The sequence below is a fragment of the Neolamprologus multifasciatus genome, chromosome 3 (genome assembly GCF_963576455.1).
Source record: "Neolamprologus multifasciatus chromosome 3, fNeoMul1.2, whole genome shotgun sequence".
NCBI classification, from domain to species: Eukaryota; Metazoa; Chordata; class Actinopteri; order Cichliformes; family Cichlidae; genus Neolamprologus; species Neolamprologus multifasciatus.
Genome location: NC_140441.1, coordinates 38,495,456 through 38,511,069, shown reverse-complemented (window position 1 = coordinate 38,511,069; position 15,614 = coordinate 38,495,456). Strand labels below are relative to the sequence as shown.

At 37.5% G+C, this 15,614-nt stretch overlaps 1 protein-coding gene across 1 annotated transcript; it reads right to left on the bottom strand.

Annotated features, from left to right (window-relative positions):
• Window positions 1-7,512: 7,512 nt before the first annotated feature.
• LOC146523074 (cell adhesion molecule CEACAM20-like) lies at window positions 7,513-12,946 on the bottom strand (the record flags this gene model as incomplete). Its single annotated transcript, XM_085154189.1, has 3 exons — window positions 7,513-11,841; window positions 12,336-12,597; window positions 12,676-12,946. Coding segments are annotated over 3 exons (708 nt in total), but the record flags the coding sequence as incomplete, so codon positions are not given.
• Window positions 12,947-15,614: the final 2,668 nt, after the last annotated feature.

Sequence of the window (15,614 nt, the reverse complement as noted above, 5' to 3'; positions counted from 1 at the left end):
CACTGGGTAGTTCATCTCTCTGTCTCTGCCATGGTCCTGAGTCCATTGACTCAGGGATTTTGGGTTTGGTGTATTTATTATTATTATTATTATTATTATTATTATTATTATTATTATTATTATTATTTGTGGACTCATGTTCTAGTTTTGAGATGATTTGTGTTTTGGGATTTTCTGGTTCTGGGATTTTGGTTTGGTGCTCCCTCTGTTGGTCCCTGGTGTTTCCTTTGTCTCATCAGGTTAATCAGGTCCAGCTGTGTCTCCCACCTGTGTGTAATGTCCCAGTGTCCCTCTGGGTGTATTTATGTTGTGTGAATTGGTGTGCTGGTTACTGGACCGTCTGTTCGTCTCCTGGAAACTGTCTGTGAACCTTTTTGTGAATCCACTGTGTGCTCTCCCTGCTGTTCCCCTTCGTGTTCAGGTTTTCCGTTCAATAGTTTAGTTTCTCCCAGTTTAGATTATCCTAAGTTCTGTTTTTGCCATCCCCACTTTGTGTTCTTTCATTTATAATAAATCTCCCTCGCATCTCACTAAGTGCCTGCATTCGAGTCCTTTTCCCACACACCACAAGACTGTTGCCCCAGCCGTGACAGTCTCATTTAAAAAAAAAAAAAAATGCTGGAATTGCTAGTTCACAGATTATAAATCCAATCGGTTACATTTGTAGAACATTTATTACCAAAGATGTTTATTCAAATCAAACTTAATTTCTGGACTTATAACCTGCCCTGCCATCGTGTTTTATGAATTATGCTATTTGAAGTCACAAATAAGTATTTAATCTTAATAAAAACTGCAATATCATCAGCAGTTAAAGGGTTTTTTTTTTGGTTGATTTTAATTTTGGGTGTCAAATTGGGATATTTTTTATCCTATTTTCCAATTGTAGCTCTAACAGTGATCATTTCTTAGCACAGGTAACAATCATTTTCCATTTCTTATTGACTTTCAGGGACACCTGTTTTGATCATAGTGTGCTGCTGATATATCACCTTTTGCTTGTTGTTATTCTGCACCTTTTGGGGCCTAAATGCATATCACAATATTACAGTACATTTTGGACACACATAACAGTGTGTGTGTGTTTTTTCCACAGCTTTTATAGTGTATTTAAATTGTCTGGGTATCATTTATTTGGTTTCCATTGCAATATCAATAATTTTAATACATTATATGGCCATTAAACTAATCAAGTCCCACTTCCCAGTCAGGTATAAATACTATTTTTAATTCATGATCATCAAACTTTTTACTAACAGAGAGCTGCAATGTATTTTTTCTCTTTAAAGTGTTTAATAAGAAGCAATGAAAGTGTAATTGTTTTTTAAACAAAGGTAACTGCAGATTTTTAATTTTCTACAAACAAAGACATAGAATGCAAACTTTTCTGCATAATATGGATTATAATAAAGAACAAGTACCTCGTCTGTCGTCTCGTTGTTGTTAATCTCAGGCGTCCAAACTGAGTGATTGCTGTTCACTGCAAATGTCCTCTGAAGCTTCTGGCTTGATTGTGCTCACCACCACAGCAGCAAGACTGTCTGAGTTGTTTGCAGCAGAGTGTTCTCTGACTCAGTTACTGTGAACTATATCAGGCAAAAAAAAAAAAATCTCAACTTCTTCTGTGCATGGAGAAAATACAATCTTGCTCTAGGGCTCATTCTAATGACCATGGACCCTTTATGTGGCAAATAATAAACAATAGAGATTCAAACATGCAGTAAATAAACACCAACTCAGAGTTGAATTAGTTCAGACTTTACAACAAAGTAAAGTTGAAACTGTTAATGAAGTCTGAAAAAACAGTAAGCCCTATTTCATTATACTGACTCATTTCTATATGACTTGCTGTGCTTGAGGCTACCAGTCCATTACCTTTGACAGGATTCAAATGTACTGCAAAGAAAAAACAGGTGTTAATTCAAATGAGGCATAATCTTGCAGACAGCGTGTACAGGGAGCACTTTCTCATTCTCATTTGCATGATTCATTGTTGGTATTTTTGTTGATCTCAAAAAGGCCTTCGACACAATCAATCACTCAATTTTATTGGATAAATTGGAAAGATATGGTATTCGAGGGAAAGCTGGTAACTGGTGAAAAAGTTACCTAACGGGTCGGGAACAATATGTTAGCATAGGGCATTACCATTCAGAGAAACTTGGTATTACATGTGGTGTTCCCCAAGGGTCAGTGTTGGGACCAAAACTTTTCAATATATACATAAATGATATTTTTTGATGTTTCTCAAGTACTTAAACTCATACTGTTCGCAGATGACACCAACATATTTTTCAGTAGCGATGATTATACTGATCTTGTAATGACCGTAAACAGGGAGCTAAAATTAATAAAAAAATGGATGGATATAAATAAATTATCATTAAATATAAATAAAACTAAAGCAATGTTTTTCGGTAATTTAAAATATAACATAGAATTACCAATTATCATTGAAGGTGTACCAATTGATAATGTGAGTGAACACAAATTTTTGGGAGTCGTAATTGATAACAAAATTTCATGGAAACCACACGTCACACACATAAAAACCAAAATTTCCAGAAGCCTCGCAGTTTTGAACAAAGTGAAACCATACCTTGATAAAGATTCACTTCGTACTCTGTACTGTACCCTGGTTCTTCCATATCTTACATATTGTGTGGAAGTGTGGGGAAACACATATAAAAATACAACTAATCCATTAGTCACAGTACAGAAACGAGCACTGCGTATTATTCACAAGGCTGGTTATCTAGATCATACTCACAAACTCTTTCTTCAGGCAAAGTTACTTAAATTCCAGGATCTGGTTAATTACAATACATCTATAATCTTATACAAAGCCTTTAATAAACTTCTACCTACAAATTTACAAATTATATTTGAAATTCGAGAAAGGGTTTATAATGTGAGAGGCTTCGGGGAATTCAAATTACCCAGAACTCGAACAACCCGTAAAGGTTTTTGTGTGTCTGCATGTGGTGTGAAAATCTGGAACAGTCTGAGTTTACAACTGAAACAATGCAAAAATATTCACAGATTTAAATTCCTCTACAAACAGTTGGTCTGGTCACAGTATACTCAATGATGGTTTTAGTGTGCTCTGTAATGTCTGTTCTCTTACCATTGCTGGTATGGATTCCAAAAAAAAAAAAAGTGTGTATGTATGTATATGTGTGTGTAGATATATATGTATGTATGTGTGTTTGTCACTATGTAATTATTATTGCCTGTTACCTGTGGTGACGCAATTTATAATTATTATATATTCTGCATTTAGTTATGATCGTTCTAATTGTTGTTGCGAGCTGCCGTGGAGATGCTTGCTTGCTTTTTTGTTGATGAGTGAGTATAGGGGTGGGATTTAATAAGTTTTCTTCGTCCCACTCCTTTTCAGGTAATTTTTGTTTTTTGTTTTGTGCACTTTATGTTCAATATATGTATTTTGTTGTGCCTGAAATTAATAAATAAATGAAATGAATGAAATGATGATTCTAGTTGTCATGAGCGCAGGAGTTGTTTGTTTTATGTGCTGGATTCAATTTCCATGAGTTAAAACAACTGCATTCACAAATTGTTGAACAATTACAGAATAAGTCTTCTCAACATAAAATTTTGAAGACTACTGCCATCATCAACAGTTCATAATATCATCAAAATAAACCATCAATCTAAAGAAATCTCAACAGGAATCCCTACAGTAAAACATTACATAATAGAGAGTAGTTATAGCTTCTCTGCTTTGATGACCTTTGGAAACTATAGGACAAGGACTGGAATTTCATCAATTTAGTACTCAAAATAACAAAAATAAACAATGGAACAATATTACATGTAACTGGTTTTTCTGTCTCTTTGTCTCATGTCCTCCAGGTGTAGGGCATCCACTTATTGGCTCATTTAAACTTGGTATACCCATCTTGGGTGCTCTAAGCATAGGCGACAAACCCCTCACCATGGATCATTGCAAAAGGAGCAGCTTTCACATATATTGTTCAAAATTGGCAGGAGCAACGCAAATAAATAGCATAGAATAAAATAATCCTTTAATCATCCCACAAGGGGAAATTTGGTTGTAACAGCAGCCAGAAAGACACATATACAAACAAACAGTACACAGGACACAAACATACACAATTTTAATAAAGAGCACACACTTCTTTTTCCAGAGTGAAATGGTTATACAACATACATCATTAAAGACTTTTAAGAACAGTTAGTGGGTACAGAAGTTTAAAAATATTTTTTTATATTTTCTAATTCACACAGAGTCAAAAGTATACATACACCCCAACTAATTGTTGTTATTTCTCCCTTAGCTTTTTGCAGCTGACAGTTTTTGGACTGTTATGATATAATTTTTAAGCTGAAGTTTTGCAGGCTGTGACTATTTGATAGCAGTCATTTAATTCTGTTTAAAAAAAAGTGACATTCCCTGTACATGTTATACAGGATGTTGGAAAATTTTCAAGTCAGTTGTTTTGCAATAATGACAGCATGTTTCAGCGGTCCTACTCCGCCCTTGCCCCAACATGAAACACTGTGACATTTTCTCTCAGGGAGATGTAATGCTACATACAGTTTGACTCTAAATACATCTGAGAAATGTGTCAGTACAAAGAAAGTCACGGCTCACATGTGTGTACACAAAAGCAATTTTATAAAGAAGAAGCAGTGAATACTTTACATATGCCTATGCTGATGCAGAGTTTTGGTGAAATATTGGAATATAATGTTTCATGTTTTCATTTCTTGAAACTGTCCCAGCACATAATGGATCTGCTTCTAGAAACTTAAAAATAAAAAACTCAAAATAAATGAAGCACATTAATGTCTTTCTATTATTTTATTTGTACTACTTGCCATCATTGCACTGTTTCGTGTATCACAACAGTTAACATGCATTAACATGCTGGTGAATTTGTTATTTTAACTTTGATTTTCCCACAGCAAAGAAATCCCAGCAGCAGCAGCAGAGCCACCATCACGATGGTGAACACAGTCCGTGTGATGAGGTAAATATGAGTCTCTGGGTAACTGACTGTAGAAATAATAGAAATGAATTAGTTGTCTTAACATTGGCTGGTTACTTAATATCTACATTTTATTCTGGCAAATTCAAGGACTGAAAAATTGACACAAACTGCATTTTGTGTAAATGCCCACCTGAGTAATAAACAATTAAACAAACATGTTTATAGGCTAGTACAAAACACTCTTTTGCTATATTTCCTCCGTCTCTATACAATATATTTAACCCTCTGGGTTCCAGGGTATAATTGGCCATTTTTGATTACTTTTGATTTTCTTTTTTTCAGTGATTCATTCCCACTCTGATGGACGGATTGGAGAGAAACTTAAAGTTAGTATCTTGCCCAAGGATATTTGGCATATAGACTCTGATCGAAGAAACGACAACAAATTACCTGCTCTTCCTCCTGAGCTATACTCACTAGTGATGTGTCGGTCGCAAACGAAACGGCTCTTAGAGCCGACTCTTTAAAGTGAACAACCTTTTCTTTCTCTCATCCTCTCTCTCTCTCTTGCACTTTTTTCCCACTTCACTTCACACGCGAGCCCTGTGTTTTGGGCTGAGCAGAAGGGGGGAGAGCCGGTAGTTACACTCACAGTAGACCAGGAACAGAGCGGGAGGGAAAGAGAGAGAAAGACATCCAGGGACAACAACGTCACATTAGAAAGGTATAGTAATCATCCACAACTATTTTCAGTTGCAGATGATAAAGGATTCAGAAGGTTTATTCATGCAGACCCATATGACAGAGAATATGCATCTTCTTTTTGTTTTCATATTATAATTTATATTTAATTGTGTTGTGGTTTGCAGTGTTTTGTGTTGTTTCACTTTAAATATGTTTAAAAGGAAAAAGCTGAAAATTTAAATAGTTAAAAGTTGAAATGTGAATAGTTGATTTTTCTATTATATGATTTATTAATTACATTTTATGTGGAGTGAATAAATAAAAGTATATTTTTGGTGGCCCCTACAGACAAAGCACATAAAAACTCAGAAGCACGTACAAAAGACAACAGAAGTGCTCCAGGATGCTGGGCGCAGTGTTGAGCTTTTGTTACCTAGTGGCTACACAAGCCAGGAAGTACCAACGACCGGATTTGGTGTGTGGTAATAACAGATAAATGAATTTTTTTAATTGTTTGAATATATATGAATGCTTGTGTATAAATACACAAACAATACACAAATGCTTTCAATTATGTAATTTAAGTGATCTAACTAGCTCTGTTTTGGAAGTTCAATTAACGCTAGAAATATGTTTTGTAGTTTGTACGTGTTTTGTCTCTAGGGGCCACCGTATATATTTATATATAAACATATATAAATAAAACCATGTTTTTTTTTACATTAGTAATGCCTTTTGTGCACAAATTTATATTGTTGTTAATAATAAATTAATTAAAGCAACAAAACAACTTGAAGAGCTGGTTGGGAGCCGAAAGAGCCGATTCTCTAAAAAGTGCGGGAAATCCCATCACTAAGGCTACGTTCACACTGCAGGCGAAAGCGCATCAAATCCGACTGTTTTGACCCTATGCGACCCATATCCGATCATGGTATGATAGTGTGAACGGCACAAATCCGATATTTTCAAATCCGATCTGGGTCACTTTCGTGATACTTAATCTGATACATATCCAATGTTTTAGAAAGCGACTGCTGTTTGAACGGTCATGTCGCATTAAATCCGTCTTTTACGTCACTGACACAAAACAGACGCCAATTATGAGCGCCGGAGAAGTGGCCGAGAAGGCATCGCCAACGCTTCCTTGTCTATCCAGTGTAGATGTCAGTGAAACTGTTGGGAACACAACGTCGGAGAAACGTGAACATTTTATTTGTACTGTATAATCTGCAGATTCTGACAGAAATCTGCAACTATCCTTTGAAGCACCGCTCCTCTCTAAAACAGCAATAAGGATCATTATTAGCCCATGTAAATAACAAAATAACTTAAAGCGAAACAAGACCTTTATATTAAGGTCCATCAGTCAAAAATACTGTTTGGTCTGGGTCTAAACAGCGCGTTGTGTGTGACGTCTGCTTTTGCGCATTTGAGCGTTCACACTGGAGCACGTTTGCTGTCACATTTTATTTGTAGTGTGAACAAACAGACAAAAAAAATTGGATTTGATCAAAAAATCGGAATTGAGCATTAAGACCTGCTGTGTGAACGTAACCTAATAGTCACCCCCTGCGCTCTGCCACAGTTGTTATTAAGGTGGATTTGCTTTGACTTTTTTCAGAAAAAATATGTGACTAGTAAATTATTTTGCAGTGAATCACTGTATTTAATCACACAAACAGGAGTGCGAAAAAATAGAAAATATAAACGTGTTTATGATTGATGCATAAATCAGCAGTGATTGACCAAAATCCACTCGAAAATGGAAGAAAAAAAGTGTCTCACCTGTGAGACATGGCAGAGAGACAGACAGCCAGCCAGCTCACTAGTGATTCACCGCCTCCTGAAATGTTGAACTTGTTTTTGTTTTTGACAAAATATTACAGCCTTCATTCACTCATACCAGTGACAGTGATGTAGATATTGTTGCTTCTATTCCCTCCTGCTGTCCCACACCAGTATTCTCCACTGTCACTTGCATAAATATAATGAATGGTGCACTGTGAACCTGTTGTTGTTGCTGTTGTTTTCTTACTGGTTGTGTTGCATTGCTCTACTTCCTCTTTCATCTTATATAACACGTGTCCACGAGAGATCTCCTCACAGTAAAATAGACATGATAGCCAATAAAATGTGCATCACAAGTTTTGTGATGATTACCCCTTTCAAACACAAAATGATAAATAAAGCTTATAGTAATAAGCAAACAGATGGTACTCACCAACTTTCTGATCATGTGTACACAGGAGGATGATGACAGTCACTTTCACTGAGTCACTGAGACAAAAGAAAACACAACAGATAATAAAATGTGTGACTTTTCATCTTTGTTGACTCTTTTTGCTAAAATGTTATTTATTGTTACTTCTCTCACGAAGTCTCACATCACATTTTAACAGCTTTTTGAGACTTTAAAGTTAATAGTTTAGTTTTAATGTATAAAATGAGACAATACTCACACAATATAAAGCAGAGTTCTCTGACCTCCATGATGTCTTGCTGCAGACTGACTATTTGGCATATTTGAAATGAATCTAAATAGTTTTCAGAGAAGCAGAGCTGCTATTGTTGTAGATCACCTGACACAAAAACAGCCTGATGTTGCTTTCAGTTCTATTTGTAGCCATTTTAGAGTTCATCTTCTTTTTCTTGTTTTACAGCACTGATGAGAAAAACAGAAAAACATTTCAGTGCAAACTAAGTCGGAGGTGAAGTTTGTTCACAAACTACCCACAGAGTTTCTTAATAGACATGCAACAACGTCAACAAGCAAGATGTGGTCTATCGCTCATCGCTGGCTGCATTGTTTTTTATATATCATGACATTTATGTTTGCGTAAGGACAAGTTAGTTATTGTAGCTCTGATTTTTCCACAGTTAAGAATTCCCACCATCACCACTACCAGCAGCAAAAATCACAAAAATCAGCTGCCATGTTGGAGGAAGACATCATGTTTCTGCAGGAAAGAGTTAAATACATGTCAACTTTATCTCAGAATATTGCTTTCCTTCTGCAGATGTACCAGTGACAATGAAATTCATAATGTTGCTTCTGTTCCCTCACATGCTAAAATGTTGCTGGCTCATTCATCACAGGAACAGCAGGACTTTAGCTGAACAACATGCATTCCAGATGCAGTTCAGGTTAGAATCATGTTTAGTGAGAAACACTGATCAACTCCTGAATGTGATCAGGATTTTAAAAGAACAAAATGCAAATACCGAGAATTAAAACATTTCTCCATCATTTAGAAGTTGCAAATTCCTTTGTACATGTTACAAAAGTTTATTTTATTAAAAAAAAAAGTTTGGTTATTGTAGAAGGACAGGACCTCCTCCTTTAAGCCATTTTTTTAAAAATGTCCATTTTCCCCGTCAACCTTTCTGTATTTTGTTTAGGTTCGGACATTATAACTACATTTATGGCGTAGTATGGAGCCCCACAAGGGATATTGGAGAAGGAAAAAACAGTTTAATTTTAGTCCATGCAGTTTCAGGTCAGCGCTGAGATGTTGGAAGCAATCATAGTGATGGAAGACACACATCCATTGGTGTGATTCATAGATTTTCATTTTGAGCTTGGCCTGAACTATTAAGATATTACATAAGTGAGAGACATCTGAAGAGAGTTCTAAGCGTAAGAGGACAAAGTCATCTCTGACCTGGCTTCGTAGTTTAGTCACAGGCAGATGAAACACCAAATTATTATGCTAACCACTTCTCCGTGTCAAACTCAAAACATGAATCCAGAATGACAAATGCCACCTCCTTCTACCGTGAGTCATCAGAGTCTAATTGGCAAATGCATAAATTTCTCTATTTCAACAAATCATGTTCTATTCTTCTGTGATCTCTCCTTATTGAAATAATATGTTTTTCTTGAAAACCACAAAACAAAGCCCACTGTGAGACAGGCCATTATCATGTGTGGCAACAGAAAGACTGAAAAGGGTTGTTCTTAATGGTAAGATCAACAGCCACATTGCTGAATGAATGAGGGATGACTGTTATTATGGTCCCTCTCTAACCTTGAGAAAGGTTTAAGAGCTGAGGATCTCTTATTGTCTTTTCTACATTTTTCTCACAGTGGCAACCAACACTTAGCTTATGACTTGTGCTTTCACACAGTTTGACTAAACAAATATAGAAAGCCATGTCATTTTCTTTGGCTGTATTGAACAGATGTTGCTGTAGCATGAAACAAGACATCACTTACTATGTCTGGGTACTAGACCACACTTCAGTTAGAGACATGCTCATGCAGAGAAATGGAGTTTTTTTTCACTGCTGACCACAAAAAGACCACAGTGAATGGTAAAAGTGTGGCAGTTCTTTCTTGTAGCAACATTCATACACTTTTAAAAAGACCAATCAGATGGAACAAGTTTAAGAGCATGTGGGTCTGCCTGTCAGCTGTATCTAAATGAATACACACAAGCTATAACAATTTATATACATGTATCAAACTCAACTGACAATATGTTGCTTAATTACAAAAGCAATACATGATAAGTTTTTGTTGTTTTCACTCTCGCTCAGATGTGATTATGTCTTCGGTCAACTCTCTGTAACATACATTGGAAGGAGAGAACAAAAATAAACAAGCTGTTTCCAAAGGAGAATGAATATCTTTGAAAAGAAACAGATTTATTATTGTCTCTGGTGTCATTTTGTACAGATTTTATTTAGAGTTTTGGGGTGATTACAACTCACAAACTCTATAAAGTTCATTCATGTGTCATAGCATGTAAATGTATCTAACATCCTGCTGGGGATGTAAGGATGGAAAAGATCACTGATATATGTTGGTGCTGTTTCCATGCAGGGCCCTGAATGTCAGAGTCATAAGGCATGGGAGTACTTAGAAGACTTGGGCAGAAGCTTTGCTGCAGCGTTCTGAACAACTTGCAGATGCTGCAAAGAGGTTTTACATAAACAAGTAAACAAAGAATTGCAATAATCCAGACGAGATGAGACAAATGCGTGTATGACAATTTCCAATACAATGCAGCTGATACAATGGAACTCAGCTTAGCAATATTTCTCAAGTGAGCAAGTAGCAACTGGTTTTTCCATAGCCCTAGGTAAAAAAAAAAAAGTTAGGAGCACAAACAAGGACTTCAAGAAAGTCATCCAACCTCTAATGGAGTCCATATATGGGAAAATCTGTAGTTTGGAAACACCTTGAGGCTTAAAGGAGATATATAACTGAATATCATCTGCATAGCAATGATAAGAAATGTCCTTAAAAGGGCTCAATACATGCTGAAGAGGCAGTATATACAACAGGAACAATAAAGCTAAAGAAAAAAAACTGAATATAGCTACACACCTGCAATGAAGCTCTTTGTGGTTACCAGTGCTCGTTTTAAACTGAAGACAAGAATAACAACACAACTTTTTGTGGTGATGTGAGTTCATGAAACAGAGGTACAAATGCAAACCAATACTTCAGAGCACGGAGCACTCTTAAATGTTTACTTGGAGTGAACATTTTTAAACATGTTTACTTGTTTTCAAACTTTTACTGTCCTACGGATAGTGTTTTTTTTTTACAGGAGACAAATAGTAGGAAATTTAAGAGATGAATAGCTTTGCAGTCTGTGATTATTTAATAATAATATTTACAACACATATCATCCTCACCACAACAGGAAATTTGTAAGAAATAAGTTATAATAAAAAAATACACTTGATGTTTGAAAGAAATATTTCAGTACAATTAAGTTGCAGGTCACCTACAACCACACATGCAATACAAAGTGGTGGAATTTGCAGGTGTTTGCAGATATTTACAATATTTTTTTCCTTCAAATACATCACCGTCTTTTATACAGAAAAGCAGTGTTGTGGGTACTTCAGAGATGTTTATCAGAGTTATGGTGGGATTTTACAGGCATTTTTTCCAAAATGTCTATTTTTTTTAAAACCTTCTATTGTCTATTTGTGCTACACATATGCTGCACAGTTTCCAGTATCATGACAGTTACATTTACATCTGGGTTAACAATTAGTTGCTCTGATTTTCCCACAGTGAAGAAGTCCCACGAGCAGCAGTAGAAGAGCCACCATCATGATGGTGAACACGGTCCGTAAGATGAGGTAAATATGACATCCAGGCTCTGAGGAGGGGTCTGTCTCAGTTTCTGTGTGATTGCATGCATAGATGATAAAAATTAATTAGCTGTGTTCACCTTGGTTAATTACTTAATTCATTAATATCTACATTTCATATAGGCAAAGGCCTCAACAATTGCCAGAACCTGCAGTTCCTCTATTGCCCCACAGACTGTCAAACTGTTAAAATGCCCAACGATTGGCCAACTAAATAAATATGTTTATGGACTTGAATAAAAATGTTGCTTCTAGATCTTTCTTCTTTTTTTTTTTTTTTTTTAGCTTTTCCTTCTCTTTATGATATTAACTCTGGTTATTTTATATATTTTCATAACTGAATCCACAAGTCAGAGGGAGATGTAATCATGTTGTTAGCCTGTTTGATGTTTACTATCCATGACAGAATTGGGGTGTTTTGGGTGGTTTTTGCCATCTGATGTGAAGAGAAAATTGTGTGAATCAGAAAAATATAGTGAATTATTTTGCAATGAAAGAGTGTGTTTAGTGATGCAGCTTTAATACTCCTGGCATTAAAAAAAGGGGGAAAGTGTTGACTTCCTCAGTGTCTCACCTGTGACATTCAGCCAGCTCACTGGTGACTCTCCAGCTCCTGAAATGCTGCATTTGTAACGTCCTTCATGAGAATTTAAAACTCTGCCGATGGTCATGTATCCTGTGGAGCTCTTCCTGATGAGGATTCCATCTTTGTAGAAATCAGCTGTGAAGTTGGAGGAAGTTGTCTTGTTCCTGCAGCTCAGAGTCACAGCTTCTCCCTCCATCACAGGAACAGCAGGACTCTCCAGCATCACAGGACCAGCTGAAAACCAACATGTATAAATCTATTCAATGATGTCTTTGATTATGACAGCATATTGCTTACTAAATGGAAACTTACCAGTAACAGTGATGTTGATAATGTTGCTTTTCTCCCCTCCTCCAGTCTCACATATGAACTCTCCACTGTCTTCTGTATAAAGATTTTTTATAGAGCAGGACAATCCTGTTTTCTCATTAGTGTAGCTGCATGAGTTCATTTTCCCTCTCAACTTATGTACAATATTATAATGAGAGACGCCCTCACAGTAAAAAGTTACTGGCTCATATTCAAAGAACTGTGATCTGTTTGGAACAACACGAAGAAAAACTGCACCTGAGACAAAATAAAAGATTCACATTAGTTTTATTTTTCAATAACTGAAATGTGGGAGCACAGGGTAAAATAAGAAATCTCAAACTGATATAACTGATAAATGTTAATGTCAGTTTAACTAGCCAAAACTTACCAACTCTCTGATCATGTGCACAAAACGGGATCATCACATTCATTACTGAAAAGACAAAAAGGGCTAAACTTGTAAACCTACTGAAAAACATATTTGTTATTTTCAATCTGTCAATTTGTTATGGTTCCTCAACATGAAACTTTTAAAACAACACAGTAGTTTAACAATGTTACTTTCTTAAACATCCATTGATCTTCATCCGCTTTATCCGAGGCCGGGTCGCGGGGGCAGCAGCCTAAGCAAAGAGGCCCAGACCTCCCTCTCCCCAGCCACCACCTCCAGCTTATCCGGGGGAACACCAAGGTGTTCCCAGGCCAGCCGAGAGATATAATCTCTCCAGCGTGTCCTGGGTCTGCCGCGGGGCCTCCTCCCGGTGGGACATGCCTGGAACACCTCACCCAGGAGGCGCCCAGGAGGCATCCTTGTCAGATGCCCGAACCACCTCAGCTGGCTCCTTTCGATGTGGAGCAGCAGCGGCTCTACTCTGAGCCCCTCCCGGATGGCTGAACTTCTCACCCTATCTCTAAGGGAGATGCCAGCCACCCTTCGGAGGAAGCTCATTTCTGCCGCTTGTATCCGCGATCTCGTTCTTTCGGTCACTACCCACAGCTCGTGGCCATAGGTGAGGGTAGGGACGTAGATCGACCGGTAAATTGAGAGCTTCGCTTTTACACTCAGCTCCCTCTTCACCACGACGGACCGGTGCAGCGTCCGCATTACTGCAGCTGCAGCCCCAATCCGTCTGTCGATCTCCGGGTCCCTTCTCCCATCACTCGCGAACAAGACCCCGAGATACTTGAACTCCTCCACTTGGGGCAGGAACTCATCCCCGACCCGGAGTGGGCACTCCACCCTTTTCCGGCTGAGAACCATGGCCTCAGATTTGGAGGTGCTGATCCTCATTCCCGCTGCTTCACACTCGGCTGCGAACCGCTCCAATGCGAGCTGGAGGCCCTCGCCCGATGAAGCCAACAGAACCACATCATCCGCAAAAATCAGAGATGAGATTCTGAGGCCACCAAAGCGAAAGCCCTCCGCCACTTTCTTAAACAGATTCCTTATATTTTAGTTTTAATGCGGGAATGAAAAAAAGTACTCACTGAGTTTGATGCAGAGGGCTGTGACCTCCATAACGTCTTGCTGATTGTGACCAACAGTCTCTTCCTGTGTGGCTCATTTCTGCTGCTGAAACAATATTTAGCATTTAAAAATAGCTTTCAAAGAAGCAGCGACGCTGTTGTTGTCACGCCTCAGTGTTTCAGTTCACACTCACTGGAGGGAAAAAAAGCTAATGCTTCGCTAAAACTTGTAACCTTTTTATGCTTCTTATGTTCACCTCATGTGCTAGCACAAAACCCAGAGTGACACTCTGCTAATGGGTTGCACTGCTAATTGGTTCATTGTATATGATGAAGGTGCTTGCACTTATCAGTGAATTAACCTGTTTTAAACTGAAGCTAAGATTTGCAAGTATGAGACTGTGAGTACATCAAACAGAGATACAAATGTAAACCAGAACTTTATAGCAGAATACATTCTGGACTTTAATTTAAAATAATGATTTTTATGCAGATTTACCTCTTATTGTGAAATACACTTAGGTGGATATATGTTTTGACACGGACACAAGCTGTTTTTTTGTTTTTTAACCTGTTCACTTAAACATATTCCAGTCATAATTATATAATAGACATAGACATAAATTGTAGACTCTCAGCTTTCATTTGAATATGATATCCCCATTCAAACTGGATGAAGGGTTTAGCAGTTTCAGCTCCTTAACATGTGCCACCCTCTTTTTAATGGGATCAAAAGTAATCGACCTGCTTACTCAAAGGGCAGGTGTGAACAGTTCCTTCATTACGTCATTTTCTTTTAAGCTGATGAAAGGCCTGGAGTTGATTTGAGGTGTAGTCCTTGCATTTGGAAGATTTGGCTGTGAACCGAAAATATGCGGAGCTCTCCATGCAGGTGAAATAAGTCATCATTAAGCTGTGAAACAGAAAAAAATCCATCCGAAAAATGCTACAGTATCAGGAGTGGCAAAATCTACAGTTAGGTACATCCTGAGGAAGTAAGCACTGGTGAACTTAATAAGAGAAAAAGACCTCACAGTAGGTCTAATCACAGAATAATTTCCATGGTGCAGAGAAACCCCTTTTCAAGGGCAAACCAAGTGAACAACACTCACCAGGAGGTGTATTGATATCCAAGTGGACAATAAAGAGAAGACTACATGAAGATAAATGTAAAGGATTCACTGCGAGGCGCAAGCCACAGAAACGATTAACCTAGATGTAAATGTGTTCATAGTGTCTCTTTAAACGTTTGTTTTCATGTTGGCTTGAAATAAAATATTGACCATTGCTGGTACTGCACCTTAGTAACAAAGCGTGACAACAGTACGTAGGGAAGGTTTCAAGGATGAGCTGAAGGTATAGACCCATGTGATTTGCTGTAAGATATTGTCTTGTCTCTGTGTTTTGTCAGCTCGTATATAAGACATGAGCAAACAGCGCCCATCTTCACAGAAAGTGGCATGGGCATCTGA